At 37.5% G+C, this 20020-nt stretch overlaps 3 protein-coding genes across 6 annotated transcripts; 1 reads left to right on the top strand and 2 right to left on the bottom strand.

The window, feature by feature from the left end:
• Nucleotides 1-659: 659 nt before the first annotated feature.
• On the bottom strand, nucleotides 660-6796 carry LOC110001810 (ubiquitin carboxyl-terminal hydrolase 50). Of its 2 annotated transcripts, none has more exons than XM_020657334.3 (11): nucleotides 6641-6796; nucleotides 5342-5446; nucleotides 5161-5257; nucleotides 4068-4183; nucleotides 3897-3967; nucleotides 3556-3681; nucleotides 3378-3473; nucleotides 1975-2103; nucleotides 1768-1896; nucleotides 1596-1671; nucleotides 660-1388 (listed from the first exon to the last, which is right to left on the bottom strand). In XM_020657334.3, exons 2-11 carry the CDS (start codon nucleotides 5397-5399, stop codon nucleotides 793-795), a joined length of 1494 nt encoding a protein of 497 aa, XP_020512990.2. In that variant the 5' UTR covers nucleotides 5400-5446; nucleotides 6641-6796; the 3' UTR covers nucleotides 660-792. The 2 variants fall into 2 exon arrangements, with proteins under 2 accessions (XP_020512990.2, XP_065806848.1); XM_065950776.1 differs by having other exon boundaries at nucleotides 5342-5383; nucleotides 6641-6777.
• Nucleotides 6797-6852: 56 nt separating this feature from the next.
• Nucleotides 6853-10757, top strand: LOC110001811 (E3 ubiquitin-protein ligase DDB_G0292642-like). Of its 2 annotated transcripts, none has more exons than XM_065950779.1 (5): nucleotides 6853-6992; nucleotides 8829-8940; nucleotides 9078-9175; nucleotides 9582-9680; nucleotides 9776-10757. In XM_065950779.1, exons 2-5 carry the CDS (start codon nucleotides 8862-8864, stop codon nucleotides 10229-10231), a joined length of 732 nt encoding a protein of 243 aa, XP_065806851.1. In that variant the 5' UTR covers nucleotides 6853-6992; nucleotides 8829-8861; the 3' UTR covers nucleotides 10232-10757. The 2 variants fall into 2 exon arrangements, with proteins under 2 accessions (XP_065806851.1, XP_065806850.1); XM_065950778.1 differs by having other exon boundaries at nucleotides 9507-9680.
• Nucleotides 10758-11464: 707 nt separating this feature from the next.
• LOC136176973 (ubiquitin carboxyl-terminal hydrolase 47-like) lies at nucleotides 11465-17391 on the bottom strand. Of its 2 annotated transcripts, none has more exons than XM_065950102.1 (14): nucleotides 17303-17391; nucleotides 16863-16931; nucleotides 16748-16763; nucleotides 15671-15731; nucleotides 14956-15043; nucleotides 14521-14630; nucleotides 14332-14402; nucleotides 13974-14099; nucleotides 13672-13767; nucleotides 13453-13551; nucleotides 13210-13338; nucleotides 13080-13117; nucleotides 12791-12822; nucleotides 11465-11908 (listed from the first exon to the last, which is right to left on the bottom strand). In XM_065950102.1, the coding sequence occupies exons 4-14, from the start codon at nucleotides 15726-15728 to the stop codon at nucleotides 11793-11795; spliced, it is 963 nt and encodes a 320-aa protein (XP_065806174.1). In that variant the 5' UTR covers nucleotides 15729-15731; nucleotides 16748-16763; nucleotides 16863-16931; nucleotides 17303-17391; the 3' UTR covers nucleotides 11465-11792. The 2 variants fall into 2 exon arrangements, with proteins under 2 accessions (XP_065806174.1, XP_065806173.1); XM_065950101.1 differs by having other exon boundaries at nucleotides 13423-13551; nucleotides 17303-17388.
• Between the last annotated feature and the right edge of the window lie 2629 nt (nucleotides 17392-20020).

Genomic DNA, 20020 nt, shown 5'->3' with positions numbered 1-20020 from the left:
GCGCCACACAGTCTCAAATCAATTAGTCTCATAACCATGCGGCAATCATTTGGTTGGTGTGCGTGTGTGTGTGTGTGTGTGTGTGTGTGTGTTTGTGTGTGTGTGGGGACGTGGTCACTGTCAACATAAAAACATGTTTGCCCAAATTCTCTGGAGGCCAATATTTCTCCTTTGGCACTAAAGCTTGGAAATAATGTAGCCTATATTTGGACAGACACCAGTTCTCCTTGATCAGAAATAAATGAGTTGCTTTTTAGTGTTGCAAATAGTTTAAAATATTGTTTTGCAATGATACACTTTTTTAAATGACGGGCCCTGTTGAACAGGTCGTTTGTATTTAATGTGAAAAATGATTTGTCAATGGAATTCACACACAAGGACAAACAAAAAAACATGGGTTACCTGTCAACAAATGAAGAGCTCATTAAACATCCTAAGGGGAATGTTGGGCCTATACAATTCTTCTTGTATAGATTTTTGAACAGCCTTCCTGTCTTTTCTGCAAGAAACTGTTTTTTTTGTAGAACATTTGATCAGCAATCGTCTATATTGTATCGATAACAGCACAACATTCCCAAAATAATTAGTTTTACATGAGTCGTACAAAAAAAGAAAATGGAAGACAACTTTTTATTTCAGTATTTTTTTTAAATACATAATCAAAGATAGATATGCACTTTATTGTCATTGTATAAAAAATTACACAACAAAATTAAAATTATAACAGAAACAGAAGTTATTCCAACTGAAATGCAGTCATGATTTAAGAGTTAAGATATCTTTAATGTTTCTTCACCTCCATGGCTCTCTTATGACTTCGTCTCTGCTTTTTGCAGCATTTCCTGGACTGTTTTCTACCTTTGTCCCAGTTTCTATGGCTGCCGCTCTGACACTGTTGTCGACTTTACCTTCTGCAGTTTCAAGTCTATTAATGGAAAGGCTTCGTTCATTCCCCTTCGTTGTTATTTCAGTTCTTGAATGAGTGAGTTTCTGTGTTTCCCGGTCAGTCCTTGTCACCTTTGTGTTTTTGGTTTCTAACATACAGTTTGCATGGTGTGCTGTTGGGCTCCCTCTAGTGTTCAAACACTGGAAGTGATCAGTTGATTTCCTCTCAAGTTGCTTGCTGTTTGGCTCAATTCTTTTTTGTCCTTCATCTTCTTGAATCATCTTTTTGTGGGGCCTCAAACTTGCCAGCCCATGATTAAGCTTACTTTCCAAGCCCCTTGAAAACTTTGTCTGTTTAGTCAAACCCACACCGTCATGGCTCTGGTTTAACAAATCACCGTTTAAGGGCTTGAAGTTTTCCTCTGCATGGTGAACATCCTCCAGTTGTTTTGCACCGCAAGCTGTCAGGTGGCCCTCATCAGATTTTTCAGGATGTTTTCTCACTTTGAAGAGAGGAAAAGAAATGTGATTATTACCAAAAAAATCCCATTACCCTTTACTCAAGTAAACGCATCACCGGGAGGGAGAGATCTCAGGAGGCCGGACATGATGTTAAAAGAGCAACGCAGGAATGACACATGAAGCAAAGACTGACGCTATACGGATTTATTTTAAGACCATCGTAACATGATAATGCTTAGCAAACTTACCCTTCCTGTACATGAGGAGGTAAGCTGTACCAGACCTCAAACACTCGTCTCTGCCCCTAAATAGAGGATTTCTGACCTGAGATATTGGAAATACATCAGTCAGCGCTCTCAGTACTCTACACTGTGAGAGGATTTGTAAAATTATACTGCATTAAAAAACAAGCTTCCTTACCCCCCTAACGATGTCGTCATTGAAGCGATACCACCCCTGAGTTTCAAAGGATTTGATTTGCGCCGTGTAATGACCTCCTGTGAGATCACAAAAGTGGTCCACTAGAGCGTAGAGGTCGTATTTGCAATGCTGCAGAGAGGGAGGTGACGTTACAGTCGACACATTTAAGAAATGAAAAGATTCCGTACAAGTAAAACAAGAACATACCTTCATGTGTAAAGCTTTGGGGATTTCCATTTCGCAGTGAAGCTTGACGTGACACCTGCGTTTGTAGTCAAAGCTGAATCTCTTCAGCAGGAGGGTCAGGATCTGTGGATGCCGTGCGATCTCACAGCCCTATACAACATGATGAAGACACAAGACTTCATACATTGTACTCCAGAAATATATGAGTGTGCCTGGAAAATACACTTTAGAGGATCAGAATGAAGAGAAAATTAGTTAAATGGATCTAACAACACTATGGCATCTTATAAGTCTTGATTTTTAACAGCTTGAAGCTCCTGGCAGGAACTTTCAGGTTGTGCTGATTTTGGCGACCCCTCTTGTCTCTTTGCTGATTTTGTCCTGTACATGTGTAAGTAGTGTTTACAGTCTGGACCAAAAAGAATCTCACCTTGTATTCTTTGAACACTTCAGTGTTTCCTCATCAGAAATCTTAACCATGGAAAATGTAATTATTTTAAAGGGGACATATTATGAAAAATCCACTTTTAAAGTGTTTTTGAAGACATATTTGGGTAACCTGAGTGTCTACTGACCCACAAAATATGAAATAAATCATATTCAGTCCTTTGTTTGTGGTCTGCATAAGTCTTACAACACAGAGACAATCCTCCGTTTCAAGTTTTCTCAGTTTGTGATGTCACAGTGGGATTCTGGTAAAAAAAATATACCCTCCCCTCCGCTGTTATCTCCACCCATGGACTCCACCCCCAGCCTAGAACAAAACTTTTGCACAGGTCCGCCTCTCTACAAAGGATTGATGTCTACGGGGAAAACTCAAGGGGGGGGGCTCATTGCATTTAAAGAGACACACACACCAAAACAGAGCGTTCTGAGAGAGCTGGTTTATACAGGGTCACAAACCTCCTCTGGTGCTTGATTCATGTTATATTTTGAACAAAGCACAGCACAGATGTTTCATTTAGACCACAGGGGTACTGTTTGAAAAGATGGAAAAGGGGGATAATATGTCCTCTTTAAAAGACGATTTCGGTAGCATGCTGTTCATCATTTCAACAGACACCTACCCACTGGTGATTTTGGACATTACAAATAACGTTATAGAGATAATTAATCTTTTCTCTGATGGTCTCGTTGTTTGCTTCCGTAGGTCAAAAGGAGACGTCAGTGCTCACTACTGTCTTTTTCATAACCCGCAAAAAAAAATCCTCCCAGGAGCTTTAATGGAAGTGTGAGCGTTTTTAATGTGTTCGCTTGAGAAATATTTCTTTTTTGAAAGACAAATAATATATCACAAGACACTACAAAGTCACGTAGTTCAAATTTACAGCAGCCTCTGATATACACTATGTTACGAAATAGACTTGTGAGAAATTATGTAAGAGTTTTAGAGGAACTTTAAAAGGGATCATTTCAACACTCACAAATTCTGCATTTTGCTTTTTATTGCAGTGGGTGCAGTAAATCTGGTTGTCCCCACAGAACTTTTCTCCCTTGAAGAAGTCCTCCAATCCCTTTTCCTACAAACACAAAAACAAAAAGTATATTTGCATATTTTGAGAAGAAAAAAAAAACCTTTTGTGTTTGAGTTGAGCAGAGTACCACGCTGTAGATCTGACGACAGGATTCTTCCACGGTAAGAGGCAGAATCCAAAAAGCGCTGCTGGTATCACTTATGTGTTTGCACTTGAGGCATTTGGTCCTGTGATCCAGCGCCCCCTTGAATGACTGGATAAAAAGCACATCAGAGGATCAATAAGTCCTGTGTGAAGTGATCATGTGAGTCTAGTTAAAGGAACATTTCAAACACACAAAAAACATCAAACTTTACCAAAATCTTTTTTGCATAATCCAGTTTAAAGAGAACTTAAAGGAGATTCTTATACTGAGATGCATCAGTATTAAATCAAATTGATATGAGAAAATCTTTGACTAGTTTCTACCTTAGATGTCTCTGGGCTGCTCAGACAAAGGATCTTCTCAAAATACTCAGCAGCATCTCGTTGCTCGTACACTGAGTGAATGGAAAAAAAAAACATAACGTCAGATATTAAAAGAATGTCAGCCTCTGTAAGTCAGAAGTGAGCCATGTCATGTCTGAAGTCCAGACTTACCATTCGTGATGCCAAGTTTTTTTATTATGTTGTGGGTTTTGGCATTTTGTTTCTCCAAGTCAGAAAACAGATCGGCCAGATGTGAGTCTATAGTTGTTGAATCGTCACTGCAGCATCTGTTACACAGTGAGAGGTACAACGATGCCTTGTTCATGTGATCTGCATTATTCAATTATTTCCAAAGACTACATTATTACACATCTGTCTTAAAGGTAAAGCGCTTAATTTAGTAAAAATTCTAAACATGTGGCATGACCTGTCAGCTGTTTGGCCTAGCTCAGCATAAAGCCTTGTAATAGCACATCTGAGCGTCCTTGGGTTTCTTGAAAGGCGTTATATAAATCCAAGTTATTACATCTAGAGCTCACCAACTCATTCATTCTTCTGCATAATAATACAAGAATATAAAGGATTCAATGGTGTTTCATAATCTGATCTGTGTATGCAAACTCAGTGCAATCACAGCAGCACTTTAAAGTTACAGGCTCTAGGGCTCCAGCACTGTGACACTTTGATACTGCGACACTTTACCTTCCTTAGCAGCACCCTAAGCACTTTTTACTCTGATGGTCACTTTATACTGGTTTGTTCTGAATAAATCAAACAGCCACTCTTTATATGTGTCTCTCTTAACTAATGTAAAGTACATGTTGTTGTTTTGTCATTACTTGTATTGGTTTTTCTTGTCATTGTGGTTTTATGTAACTTTGTTTACCTGTTTACCACCAACCTGCCTAAGGGACTATATGGAAATTAGTCTATGGCTATAATCTGGCATATTTACATGTTTATGTTCATTAATGTGCATTGTCCCTATCTTATAAATAAATAAAATCCCTGTAACACCGCAAACATGTTCATTTTAACTTCAGCTTGAGTGTTTTTAACCTTTAGAATGAGCATTTTACTTTCATTTCCAGACGTTATGCAAAACTAACGAGCTGCTCGCTCCATCCTAATAATCAAGATCCAGACATGTGGTATCGATCTTCTCATAGGACTCTCAGAGATGAAAGTTAACAAACGTACTTCCTAAAATAAGAATCAGTCCAATATAAAACGATAAGGACAACAGGAAGCTGAGGTTACACACTGTTTCACAGCCTCCCGGAAGTCTTCAGTCATGAAGAGCACCTGGAGGACGCTGTTTAAGTAGCAGGTCAGACCCGGACTCTTCAGACCATGGTAATCTAAAAAAAACAAAAATAGTGACATCAAGCACGTAGTTATCCCATTTAGAGCGACGTGGGTATGCTGAACTTCATGTTATTTACCTGCGATGTTTGAGCTGCGGAGTTTCCTTCTGAACTCTTTCACTAAGTTAGGATTCATAGTGAAATGCTTTAAATGTTGACATCTTTGGATCACTAAAGATTTGCCTGTAGATACACATTAGATCAAGCAGAATATCAAGACTTTACAGGCAGGTTATTCATTACAGAAAATACAAAACTCTTGTAGAAGCACAAGACGTCAATCAAGATTTTTGCAGCTTTGTTCGTCTTTAGAAATAATCTCTAAAATGAGTCTTTATTCTCTCAACCTTTTTGTTCAGATTGAACTCTCGCCCAAGCATTGAGGAGGAGGGTATCACAGATTTCAATTGAGTTGACAGAGAGTGCAGTCCTCTTGCATTAACCTGAGTTTATCTTTTTTATTGTTCATTACACATGCACCTAAAACATTCTAAAGACCGTTCAAGATTATTAAAAAAAAAAGTAAATGCAGAATCCTTCCCCTGAATCACTTTTGGAAAGTAAAGTACACTGACTTGATCTTTGTATCTGAGTATAAAATGAAAAGTTTTGCCTCTTCTACTTTATTACATTTAACAGTTAAATTGACTAGGCTATATTTACATTGCAATTAAAAGCTACGTTTGAGATGCAGATAGTCGTACAAGCTCTGTAAACATTCATATTAAACATTCTTTGTTGATGTTTTAGATCGTTACAGACTCAAGGTAAAGGCCTACAAAAAGTTATAATTTGCTTCAAATCTACTTTATAAATAATGTTCAAAAAGTGCAACAACTGACTCATGAATTCAACTCAGTAAAATTTTAGTTTTAGTTCTAGTTTGTTCTTAATGTGTTGTCTTTGAAGTGTTTCTGTAAAGTTTGTTTATGACGTTGTGCTGCTGCCCTGTGAAAGAGATCTGCTTCTCAGTGGGTTAATTACCTGGTTAAGTAAGGGTTAAATATAATCAAATACAAGTTGCATGAAAGGATAAAAGGCTATAAAGAAGAGGAAGCATACCTGAAATAGCCTACTAAGCATTTGCATTGTACTTTAGTACATGTTTCCACGGAGCAATTTTATTTTGCACTTAAAGATCATATAAAGAAACATAATGCCTAAAATGTTATGGTGTCAGTTTACAGACCAATGATATTGTAAGAGGACGAAATGTGCACTAAGTGTCATTAGTAAGTAGTAAATGAATGCAGCCAGTGAGTTCTGTGTTTGGGTGTTATGGAAACGGACGCAGCCTCTCATTATCCAAATCAGAGACTTTGAAATAGATTTTTTAAAACGACAAAGTTAGCCGGAGTAAAACAACAATAAACTTACCATAAAGTGATACACATGCGTTAATTACAACCCATGGCTTTTGTCGTAAGTGAGTAAAACGGGAGGGTAAAACACACGACAGTTACGTCCTGTTGTCTTCTTTCACTTTCGATATCAGCGAGGAGGAAGAAGGAGGAGACGAAAGGATAGACAGAGGAGGTAAAAAAATAAATAAACCACACAACCCCAGCTACAATGATCCATAAAACAAAGGCTCTTTAAACTTATCCGAGTAAAATCAATGTCCAGAGCTGTGTAGTTTTTAAAAGGTGGGGCGGCATTTCTTCCGGTTTGGCTAAACCTTAAAGGGAAAGTTTAAAAACAAAAACAGACACGTGTTCTTTCTACCAAGGTAAGATAACCTACTTCCTTTTATGAATCTACTCTTAATATGTTGTTTTAAAAGCTGAGGGAGCTGTTTTTTCATTGTTATTTACAAGCAAAAAATTACAGTTCACAGATTTGACAACTTTTTACAGTTAAATATCGGTACATTTAATAGCCTATCAATATTCTGTTGTGGCCTAAAAATAGATTTTCTTTAGTTTACAAAAAAAAGTTAATGTATTATGTTCAGAAAAGTTAAAAAAAAAAAAATGTTTAGAAGAGGGTTTGCATGCCTTTATTTAGAGATTGGACAGTGGGTAGAGACAGAAATCGGGGAGACAGAGAGAGAGAGAGAGAGTGGGGAATGACATGTGGGATGGAGCAACAGGCCGGATTTGAGCCTGGGCCACTCGCCCAGAGGACCAGAGCCTCAGTGCACGCACCAGCTGGTTCCCAAAGTGTGGGTCCAGGGGCCTTCCAAAAATGTAAAGGCTGTTTGTGTTGTTCTTTTGTGTTAACAGTGTTTGTATATGAAAATGTGTGCTTGCTTGTGGAAATGCTCTACACCCAGAGGCCTCAGTCTCAACCACCTCTAGGGAGAGTGGGGGTCCCCAGTCTCTGGTATCCTTACTTTTGGGGGCCAAGACCTGAAAAGTGAACATGTTTTATTGGCCGCGTGACTGAGCTGATATAATAATGCGGTTCTGTTACGCAGGGAGTTTCCACTGAGGTCAAACCAGCCGCCAAAGTGAGCCGCCCCTAAATTTGAAGTGCCCACGTATTCTGATCTTTATGGTAAATGCTAATTCTGCGAGTCTGCGGTAACTTCCGTTTTTCAAAATAAGGTGTTTTTACTGTGTACTTCTTGAGAAATCCACTGTCAAAGTTCCTTATAAATCACTATAATGAGTCTTATTTTCTGACTTTGGTGTCTTGTAAAAAAAAAATTCTTCCATAAGTACACAATGATTCTGATATGGTTGGACTTAATACTTCTTAGACTACATGCACAGGTACTATGGAGTACTTTTACTTTGTACTTTTTGAGAAATCCACCATCCCCACCATCCCACCAGCCCCTTCAAATTTAGGGGCGGCTCATTTCACCATGTAAAAGAGAGGAGCGGCTGGCTTGACAGGAGTGGAAAACTCCCTGAGTAGCAGAACCACATTATTATATCAGCTCAGTCACACGACCAATAAAACATGTTCACATGATGCTTGCCAAATGTAATGTTTGTCTCCAGCCCTTCTGATAAGTTTTGAGCTTGTAAAAAAAAACTTTTCTGGAGAGGGCCCCGATAGCCTAGTGCAGGGGTTCCCCAACTTTTCAGGTCTTGACCCCCAAAAGTAAGGATACCAGAGACTGGGGACCCCCACTCTCCCTAGAGGTGGTTGAGACAGAGGCCTCTGGGTGTAGAGCATTTCCACACGTTTTCATATACAAACACTGTTAACACAAAAGAATACAACGGCCTTAACATTTTTGGAAGGCATCTCACGGCCCCTGGACCCACACTTTGGGAACCAGCTGGTGCGTGCACTGAGGCTCTGGTCCTCCGGGCGAGTGGCCCAGGTTCAAATTCGGCCTGTGGCTCCATCCCACATGTCATTCCCCACTCTCTATCTCCCCGATTTCTGTCTCTACCCACTGTCCAATCTCTAAATAAAGGCATGCAAACCCCCTTCTAAATATTTTTAAAAACTTTTCTGAACATGATACATGAACATATTATTATATAAAGCATACCTTACTCTTCACTTAGCATTTTTCTCCACCAAACCCCAGAACCTACCTTAGAATTTGCACGTTTAAAGGTTTTCAGATTTAAAGATGGAGTGTTCATCAAATCTTATTTAGTTTCAGACGCTCTTCCTTTGAAGTGATTAAAAAATGGAACAGGTGGAGAAGAAATATGACCCACTAGATACCACCCTGAAGTTTGTCAACAGGGACGACTTGGATCCAACATGTAAGATGAATTTCTTATCTAACTCTGTTCAATGAAGTCAAACCAAAACAGACAGTAGCCTTTCATTTGTTTCAGAAAATACCCATATTCCTTCACAAAAAACTCAAAGTGATAAAGGTATTGTTGTGTCCTCTTAGTCTCAGAAGACAGCGATGGTCTCAGAGCAGAGATGTCCTGCGGTCACGCTGTCGGTCCTGATTATCTGACAGTTTGGTGTCTCAACCAGCTGAAGGAGGTACGTATATGTCTGAAAACATTTTTTAATGTCAGTTATAATTTAAGTAATCTCACAAATAATAATCTTGCTTGTGTTACACTGTGAAAACAGGAGCAGTAATTAAAGATCATGTTTGTGTTCATTTATGACTTACGGTATTAAGACTTATAAATACTCTGCAGAACTAGCCCAAAGTGATTAACTGCAACTATTACTACTACTCCTTTATTATTATGATATACTCCAGGCACTCCAGGGGTCACATTTCCAATTGCAGAATACAAATTCTCTGTCTTTGTTCATCAATTGTTTGTGTGATCCAGAACCTGTTTTCTTTTTTTTTTTGAAGGGTAAATATTTATTTAGATGCCCTGCATTGGTGGAAGGTACCAATAAACTGTGCAATAAACTGTTGTCGTACCAGGAGGTTTGCAAAATGGCGGCTTTGACTGTTAAGGAAATGGAGTACTTTGAAGAGACTATTGCCCGTCTGGCTGCTGCAGAATTCTGTGAAATTAAGCCAGTGAGTCGTCCTGTTGTGGAGTATTTCAGAATTAAATTTTCAATTCAAGTGCACTGTTTTAAAAGTATTCTGTGTCTTGTCTTTATCCTCACCAGTGCCCAAAGTGCAGAACACATGTGGAGAGGACAGATCTCTCCAACCTGTGTGTGCACTGCACCATCTGTACAGCCGATCAGAAGAAGATATACTATTTCTGCTGGCAGTGTCAGAGGGAGTGGAAAGGTCCAGGCCCCAGATCTGACCACTGCGAAAATGACGGCTGCATCAACAAGGACCTTCAACTTCTGCAGACGTGTAAAACCGTCAGTCTGCCTGCTGTGGAGGGGGTCACTGACTGCCCGTCAGTGCGAGCCTGTCCTACATGTGGCCTGAGTGTGGAACACAGTTCACAATACTGCAAAAACATCACCTGCCCTCGCTGTCACATTGAGTTCTGTTTTGTCTGTCTGAAACTAAAGCTTGAGTGTAACAAAACAAGTTCTCCATACAAAATCTGTCCCAGTGGTGTGGCCCCAAGACAGACCTCCATCCCTGTGTGGCAGAGGAAATGAGGGGAAAAGGTCAGGATTGTGGAGTCCTTTTATGTGAGGGTAAAAAGCAGCAGTAACAGAAATGACTGTAGACATATTGAAGTATTTGTTGCTATATGAAAATAATTTTTTAACATTAATGTATTATTTTACTGCTGCCCTCAGAGAGGTGGCTATGTGATAGATACCTGATATTTTTAAAGAGTTAAAACATCAGGAGTTGATCACATACCAAGCTCAACTAGAGGTGGAGACAGATTACAAAGAGAGTATTTTTGGATGAACACATTGAAAGCTCTGCAATATCATAATCTAATTGGTCAAATGGACCTCTATCTTTTCCTGTAGTTGTCATAGTCGTCTGAGGTGGTTGTAAATTTAGTCAATTATATATAATACTGTATATCATGATGTGACTGGTTGTAAATCTTTAAAGGAAGTAGCTTGGAGGCCATTTGTACCTGTTCTGATGAAGGCCTGGCTGAAACATGTCTGCATGTTTTTATGAGTCCATTGCCCTGATGAAATAAAGTTTTTATTAATTATCCCTTTGACTGCCTCAGACCTCTTCAATGACTTTTAAGTTTGATCCCAACACTGGAAAGCAGCAGGGATACATTCTTTTCATTAATTTTGTAAAAATGTTCCGCACCAATGGAGCGCTCCACCTGCTTTTTGACAAATTAATACATGATTGTCAACTTGTCAATCATGATTGTCAATGTGTTTTCTACTATGTTTGAATCCACCTTCACAAATAAAAAGGACAAAGGGACACATAGAAAATGATGGCCTACACGAACAACAAATTAAAAAAATTCTCATTAAGCAGCACTTTTTTTGATTAAAGAAACGTTTATCCATGGTCCACATTGTTGTGATGGTCCTGCATCAGAAAGTTAGTTACCATGGGTAAACATGTTCGTAAGTATCCACTGTCAATATGGCAGTTTGATTCCTAGATCAACACTAGCACTGCAATGTAAAAAATAAAACTTAAGGTCGTTTGTGGTGGGTGACCCATTTTCTGTGAAAGACGGTGACCTCGTTCACCCTCACACTGAACACGGCATCCCACAGGGCTGTGTGCTGGGTCCTCTTTGTTTTCTCCTCACCTGAACTTAACACCTGTACGTGCATTGTTCCACCACCAACACCATCTCAAGTTTTGAGAGGACACTATACCTTTGTTAGCCTCATGAGCAACATTTGTTCATATTTATGAAAGGTCAGAATACAATTTCAGGGCCTTAATGCTTTTTATGCACATTTATTACAAGAAATGAAGGTTGTTTTCTTCGCTTAAAGAAATATACTGCTTTTAAAATCCATATCTTTATTCAGTAATATTGAATGGGAAACTGCTATCTTTTGTTTCATTTTATACACAAATAACTGCAAATGTCCTTTGGCTCTTAGTCATCAAAATTGTTTAAAAAAAAACAGAAATTAAAATAATGATTAAAAAAGAAGCAATTATACTCAAATGTAATTTAGTTCACCATCAATTTGGTAGAAACTTGCAAGTAGACATTTCTGAATTCCTCTTCAACGCTGACATAAGTCCTGCCCACTCTCTCCATCAAGATAAGTTTAGAGTCGACAGAATAACAGCAAGTATCACAATTAATAAACAACCACAAACGATGAGAGCAATGCAAAGTGGTTTCTTCAGGATGTTGGTTGAACTTGTGCATTCTGGAGGGAAAGTAGGACAAAAATTATTTTCATCGGACAAAACATTTGACCTATGATGAATGAATCAAAGTGTCATTTTGAAGGTTTAAGGTTACGGTATGTAGTGGGTTATGATTTTGGCTATTGTTCATGATCATTTATTGTGTGATTATATTGAGTAAGAGGATACAGCGATTACAAGGGTATGGGCGCAAATATATTGATTTAAGTCCCTTGTTATATACACTGTAAGATTCCTTTGTTTCATTGTCAACTGAAACAACTCCTTCATTGCACCTTCTGTACATTTTGTGCTTTTTAGATTTTTACAATTTTTAATTCTATTTGATATATTTGAAATTGCTTCTTATATTTTATTGTTTAAGTACATTGCTATTTCTTGCTTTATTTCCTTTGTTAACTGCTTTGCACCAAAACACAGAGACAAATTCCCTGTCTGTGTAAATGTACACAACAAAAAAACGATTCTGACTCTGATTGTTCACCTTTTGTGATCAGTTAGACGGAGAGGTCAGCTGGGTAATCATGAGTTTATTATTTTTTGTCTTTAAGTTAAACATGTATATTTTTAATTTGGTTGCTAGAATGTATGGAAGGCTCTCCTTCTTGTGTTTTGCTTTGTTGCATTCCCTCTTCTGCCTCTCTCAGGTTGTCCTGATGTGGTTTTCTCGAGGGGCTGGTTTTTAGAATATGAAGCAAGAGAGGATCTTCTTCTGTTTTGTTCATTGAGGCTTGAAATGTTAACTCTTTTGTTCCTAACCTCTTTTCCTGTCTCATGGCTACATGCCTGTTTCATCCTCTCTTTTGTCACAAGACGAAAACAATGCATTGATTAACCATCATAAAACATTTTAGTCAACAATGATTACTGTGTTGTCTTACCTCTGTACACAAGCAGATATGCAGTGCTGGAACTGTTGAACAAATCATTTAAGTTACTTAAAGTTAGTTCAGTTAGTTTGCTGCATGCCATAAAAAGCTAAGCACATAAATTAAACATTTAGATAATATATCTCAGACTTTTAATCTTGGCCTTAAAAACAGAAGAACCCCGTATCCATTAAGCTCTGCAAATGCTCAGCAGCTTTTAATTATAACACATGGTCTTCTTAGCACATTTAAAGACATGTAGTTAATTTTTGCTTCAAGGAAATAAATTCACTGAACATACTTGTAAGTCTGAGAGTTTGCAAATGGTTGTTCTTCAAGCTGCAACATTCATCAAAAACAAATTATTATTGAGGTTTTTTTAACGTTTTAAATATGGGAAATTATAACAGATGAGTTCAATTCAACCTCACCTTTCTGACGTGACTGTCATTAAACTTATACCAGGTGTTGTCCTCTTTGGACAGGATGGTGGCTGTGTAGTGTCCTCCTTTAAGGCTGCCCATGTGATTCACAATCCCACACAGTGTGTACATCTTGTTCTACAGTGACAAACACAGTCAGTTACATAATATGATTTTCAAAATCAAACACAAGGAAAAGCATTTAAGTGTACTTCCTCTTGCCTGTCTCTGTAATGTATGTGGCATCACTACCGTGCGGTCTGATTTGAAATGTGACATGGTGTTGTTGTCAAAGTCAAATCTCTTCAGAAGTAGAACCAGAATACGAGGAAATTCCATTATCTCACATTCCTGAAAACACACATTTTGATATCAAACATATTATGTTCAATAGATGATTGTAAGTTAAATCAAAGCTTTAAATGAGTTACATCAGAATTTGGTCAGGATACTGTTGGTTTATTAACTCACTCTGGTGGCCTCTGTTTTCTTTCCACATTGCTCACAGTACACCAGGTTGTCTCCGATGAAGGATTTTGTCCGGAAAACGTTGTCAAAGCCACGCTCCTGGGAAAACATAACTGTAGGCTAAGAACGGCTAACCGATCTCACTTTCAAATTATATATTAATATATTCAAATTGCAACCATTTTCCTGTGAAATTACACTTAGAGTAAGGAGCACAAATACTGCTTTAATCTCTTGGTGTTACTGGAAGTTATAGTAGAAGAAAAAGTGGATATAACTACTAAACCAGACTTTTATCGGCTCACCACACTGAAGGTGGAATTGTTAGCATCCTTCAGTGACAGTGGAAGAGTCAGAAATGGATTCGTCTCTGTGTTGAGGTTGTGGCCTTTGGAGCATGTTGTCGAGTATTTCAGCTGTCCTTTGAAAACCTAGAGAGAGAAATATTATCAATATTTTTGTAAACAAACAATATGTCAATAATTATGATTAATGGGAAATGATTGTCAAATGTGCAAAATATGATGGGCTTTTTATTTTAATTGTTTAAATGTTCATATTTCTTTCAGGATTTGGATCACAGATGTTTCTGTTTATGATTTTTTCTGGTCCTATCTATTAATGTGTCTTCATAAAGATCCTGATTTGTAATGACATGCTCACCTGGGAGGCCTGTGGGCTGACTTTGTGTAAAATCATTTCCAGGCATTCAGCAGCATCACGTTGTTGATGCACTAAAAATGAAACATGAAATTCAACTGAAACGCCACAAAAGCATTACTTTGCAGCTGCAGAGGGAACTTCTGCTCCACCTCCTCATTAATGTTTTATGACGGTCACTGGTCAACTTACCGTCTGTAATGTCAAAACTGTTTGTGATGTCTACTGTCCTACATGGTTCTGTCTCCAGTTTTTCAAAGAGGTTTCTCAGCTCCTTATCTGTATCGGAGTTTTGATCCAAGCTTGAGAAAGAACGGGAATTATTTAAATCATTCTTCTAAAAATGTTCTTCCCTTTTATTGTTTGTTTAGTAAATCATTGTAATCTTATGAAGGAGTATTGCTGTCATCAAGTAAAGAAATGTACTAGTTCAATGTTAAAATGTGGTAAGTTTAATGATTTAACAATATGGTTTTTCCATCTTATAATGTTGAACTTCTCATGTTATTAAAGTTTACAGACTTAAAACAAAAAAAGATATCAAGGTTTAACCTTAAACCTACAACTTTAATGTACAATAAAATCTTGATCCAGGTCTTTACATTAGCAAACCAAACAGTGTCAAACCTGTTGTGAATCTCAGTTGTCATGAAGAGAACCTGCAGAACACTGTTGAGGTAACATGTTGCTCCCTGATTATACAGACCGTGAAACTCTGTCAAGGAAATAAAAAGACTTACCCTTAAAATGTAGTATGTACATTTAGCGTATGTAAATTTGGCAAATCTCTCGGGATATACATATAAAACATTAAGATATGAATAATACATTATCTAATGTTATATTATGTACACTATACTGTGTTAAATGTTTGCTCAAAATTAAACATTTTATGTTTTATGATTACTGTAACTTTAACTTAACCTCAACTTTTGGTTTGTGGCGATTTTGGCGCCCCCTGTGGACACATTAGTTAATCTAGTCTGTGCATGTACATCATGTTTCAGGGCTATTGTTTCATGGCAAAAATCTCATCCGTCTTTCTTTTAACAATCTATCGATCCTAGTGAATATCTTCTGTGGAAAACTTTCTTTTTTAAAGTGCTGTGTCTTCAGCTTGCTGTTGATCACATTGTCTGACACCTTGTGACAGCAGTTTTAGGCATTCAAATGTACTCTTTAGTAAGAGTCAGTCTTGTCACTCATTTTCCTTGTCTTCATTAATAAGCATTAATATGCCTCAGGATTCATTTCAGTCTGTTTTACAACCAGATAAAAATTCCTCACAGGAGCTTTAATTTCAATGATTGTCATTTGAATCATATGTATCTCTTCTCCTTACCTTTTTGTTTCTTCTCTACTGATGCCAAGTCTTTTCTTCTTCTTTTCCTGGGGATCATTATCTGAAGATAACAGAATAAAACTATATCACTTTTCCATTTCAGACATGCGTGCTACAATTTCAACTTTATTTTCCCAAACAGCTCTAGTCTATAATTCTGTTTAATGACGCAGCACAAACACAATGCACTCTTATCTACGGAAGAGGATTAGGGCCACAAATTAAAGAAAATAATAAAGTTCTGACTTTATTCTCAGAATTCTGACTTTATTCTCAGAATTCTAAGTTTAAAGTCAGAATTCTGAGTTTAAAGTCAGAACTACGGGTACCTGTAAGGACCAACTCCGGTGGATAGTCACTGTGCAGGACTGAATGTTATTCATTTTGCATTTCATAATTGTCCACACACTTCCTTCAATATCAATGCCAGCGGACTAATATCTTTCTTACATTTGTGTCCAATATGAATGATAATAAAATGCTTTTTAACATGCTTTGTTTTTTTTAAAACCTTATTTACCCTATCTTTTTTTACCTATATGGAATAAGGGGCTTCATCAATATTCAACTAAAGAACTGAATGTAAATGTGGTGAAAAGAGTAAGTTGGCTACTCCTTTAAGCAATTCCATAGTTGTTTACACAAAAGTTTCACCTGGGTGCTACACCAGCTTGCAACTCAAAAAACAAAAATACAGTATCATTAAACTATAATTGTGCCACGGTTTTTGCTGCTGTTTCCCACTCCAGTATGTCTCCAGTCAGTCCTGCACAGTCCTACACAGTGACTATCCACCGGAGTTGGTCCTTACAGGTACCCAGTTCTGAGTTTAAAGTCAGAATTCTGAGAATAAAGTCAGAACTCTTTTTTTTTTTTTTTTTTATGTGTGGCCTCTTCCTCTTCTTCTCTAATCCTTTTCCGTACTTATCTCTGGTACCTGGTGCCTATGTTAAAATAAACCCTTTCCCCGGAATATTCTATCCTCTTCATTGTCATTCCCCTCCAATATTACTACTTAGTATTTGATGTCAAAGCCTTAATTCAGAGATAAAGCAAAGTCCTGTATTGAATACTCACGGCGACAAAACACTTCCTACAAAAAAGAAATAAGCAGAAGACATATTTCAAACAATTAATTTTGAGGTTAACTTTTCGTTTCTCAGGAATTCAATATGCTACTGTTGGTTCGTACCTGTGCGACTCCCCACCATGCGTCTCAAAAGAAGAACAGTTTAATGATTCCTGTTGTAGCTCAGAAAGTCTGCACACAGGATTAGAAGTGCAAATCCAAACGAGAGAGAAAGACTTCTTTAAAACGTTTTAATAAACCCCAGTTATCGTTCAGACATTGTTGCGCTTACAGTGTTCTAGTTTACGTGACGTTTGCGTAAATTAATCAAGGGGTAACACGGATAGAAGATTTGCCACTATCTTACATTTCATCCAATAATTCTTAACTAGATATCCACACATTTAATACGGGTGGGAAATGACAGCCAATAAACTCCTTACAAATAAAACACAAATAAATATCCGCAGATATTAAATACAAGTCGGTTCTTCAAATCAGTTTAAAACTGCATGATTAAAACACTTAGCCTAGGTTGCAAACAAAGAGAAAAAGACACTTACAAACGGCTTGCGATCACATCGTGAAACCAGTAACCTGTAGCCTGTAGTGGAGGATGTGTCTTCTTCTACTGGTGCCTATTATTGACAGACAGCTTGCGTCGTGTCCTGGGCCACAGCCTACCTCCCACATTTCATTTAATGCCGCCCTCATCTATTATCAGGCAGAGTCTTCTAAGTGTTATGAACATGAACGAAATGATTTAGGTGGTTAGAAAGATTATCTTTTGTTTTTTAAGTGGCTCTTAATTTAAGAAACAATTGTATTTGAAAAAATGGAGCACAATAATAAGACAGCCTATCGCTGGCTGTATTTGGGATTTTTGCAGTTGCATCGATACTTTTGCTCAGACTTCGAAATTAGTGTGTTTACATAAATTTGTTGGCAAATAACACCTGTTCTTTAAAGAATAGTCAGTATGTCACAATCTAACATTGTGTTTCAATACGAAATTAGTTAAATTGTTAAACGTGAAAATAATTGAATAGATTATTTGAACAGTGTCACATTTATTTATGTTTCCATCTTGTATATGCAAACATAAAACATGTTTACCAGTATTACCTGGGCACCTTTTTGTACCCTGCTAAAGTCAGTTTTGTAACCTTTGAAAAGGCAGACATATTTGTTGTGATCAATTGAGGTACAAAAGTGTCACCTCTCACCAGAGATACAAGTTTGGTCTCTTTGAGGTAAAAACCACCAGGGTACATTGAAGTACCCCATATCAAGGACAAGCCAGTGGTGCCTTTAGGGTGCTGCCCCAGTGACGAGCCATTGTGCCCCAAAGGTATCAAATCAGTTCTCAAAGTGTACTGTTTTAATTGTTATTAGTTTATTGAGGTTTTTGTTTTTTATTTTATTTTATTCTTTTCCCAGAATAAACCACCTACCTGCCAGAATGTTGTTCAACTTCTTTCAGGTGAAGGTACTTCCTCATGTTGATCAAGACACACCTGTTCACACACCTTTATTGATTATATCCTTCTTAACGCACAACAAACTTTTTTAGTTCTATTTTTGCCTTTAATTCCAGTAATGAGGAAATGCCTGAGGGTGAGTTACAATCACCTGACAACGCCAGAGTCATTCCAGAATTGCGGGTACATTTCAGGTATTGAAAAAATACGGGAAACACTTGTGATTTTCTTCCAATTCAACTTTTTTATTCTGATAGAACACAATCTTAATGTTGTATATTTATTGTCTTCTAACCTCAAACTTATATGATTTAAAATATTTATTCTCAAAAACAACATACTAACAGTAAAGTCAACTCTGTTAGAGACAAATTGGGTCAATTATATAGAGTAAAATAACAATATATAATTTAAAACCTTGCCCTCCCTAAGATAACTTTTGTCTCTATATCCATAAATGAAACTTTTAGACTGATAAGAAAGATACTTTAAAGTAAGTAAGTAAACTATGCCACTGCATTTAACTTATAAGATGTCAAGATCGTGTCCGTTTTCATTAAATGTAGCTTTACAAATGTATTAAATACATTGCAATTTATTGTGGTAAATATGTTAGTTATTACACACTTTCTAATCAATTTAATAACAATAAAACATATTTAATCATAATTTTTAAATAAAAACATAACACAAACAGAGTTGACATTGATGGTAACAGAGATGACGTGCATAACAGAGTTGACCACCCATAGTTAAAAGACAAACAAACTATTACACATTCACCTTAACTTCCGGCTTAATTTGAACATTTAAACAACATTTCATATACAGAATTTTTTTTAATCCTAAATAATACATCTGGGATGTAAATATTTCATGAATCTGAATAATAACGGTGAATGTCTCGTACAATACTGACAGCCAAGAACTAAGCCCAAAACCAGTGGCAAACACAATAACAAGTCAACACTAACACTAGAACTAAGCCCATCATCCAAGCAGGGTTCTAAATTAACACCCGCCAACCCGACTAGTTCTAAGGGTTAAACTTTGTATGTAAGTGTTTGTCATGCCAACAATGTTAATAAAATGATCAAATGCATTCAGTGGCACTCATAATTTCTCTTATTTTCACCGGAAAAAATTTGGCTAGTCGAAATTCTGATTGGCTGGTGATCAAAAAAGTTAATTTAGAACCCTGCATCCAAGACCATTATGCATTCAGGAAACGTGGCATCCATGTTTCACTATTTTTAGCTAGTCGGCAGCAATTTCTGCCCATATTTCTCGGTCTATCTCCACATGACGTCCTGTCACAGCGGTTGGTTGTGGAATGATTCTGAGGACATCATCCAAGAGATATCACAAGGTACCGTCGCGGTTTGGCCAAAAGAAGCGATTCCTCCCCACATTGTGCATGCATTTGACCTTTGCATGGGTCTCGTTGACCTCGACAATGGTCCCAGGATAAATGTCATTATCATATTTGATGACACACCACTGCCCAACGACATTTCTGCCGTCCCACATGATGTCATGTGTTGCCTGCACTTGTTGCTCTTCAGTGGGGACATAAAGGCTGGGCTTGAAATCAAATTAAAAACTTTGTGTGTTGTGACATGCACACTCAAGTATCTGCCTAGTTGAACAGAGACAGCTGACATCTCTGTAGATGATCTTTCCTGGTGTCAGAGTGATCAGCTGATGAAGGCGCATTTTCGAAGGAACTACTGGGAGTACTTTTGGCATCTTTTTTACAGCTTTGTCCACAGCTTCCTCATCAACAAAGAACAGCTTTAT

Source organism: Labrus bergylta, chromosome 22 (genome assembly GCF_963930695.1).
Source record: "Labrus bergylta chromosome 22, fLabBer1.1, whole genome shotgun sequence".
Taxonomy (NCBI): Eukaryota; Metazoa; Chordata; class Actinopteri; order Labriformes; family Labridae; genus Labrus; species Labrus bergylta.
This window is presented reverse-complemented; position numbering and strand designations above follow the sequence as displayed.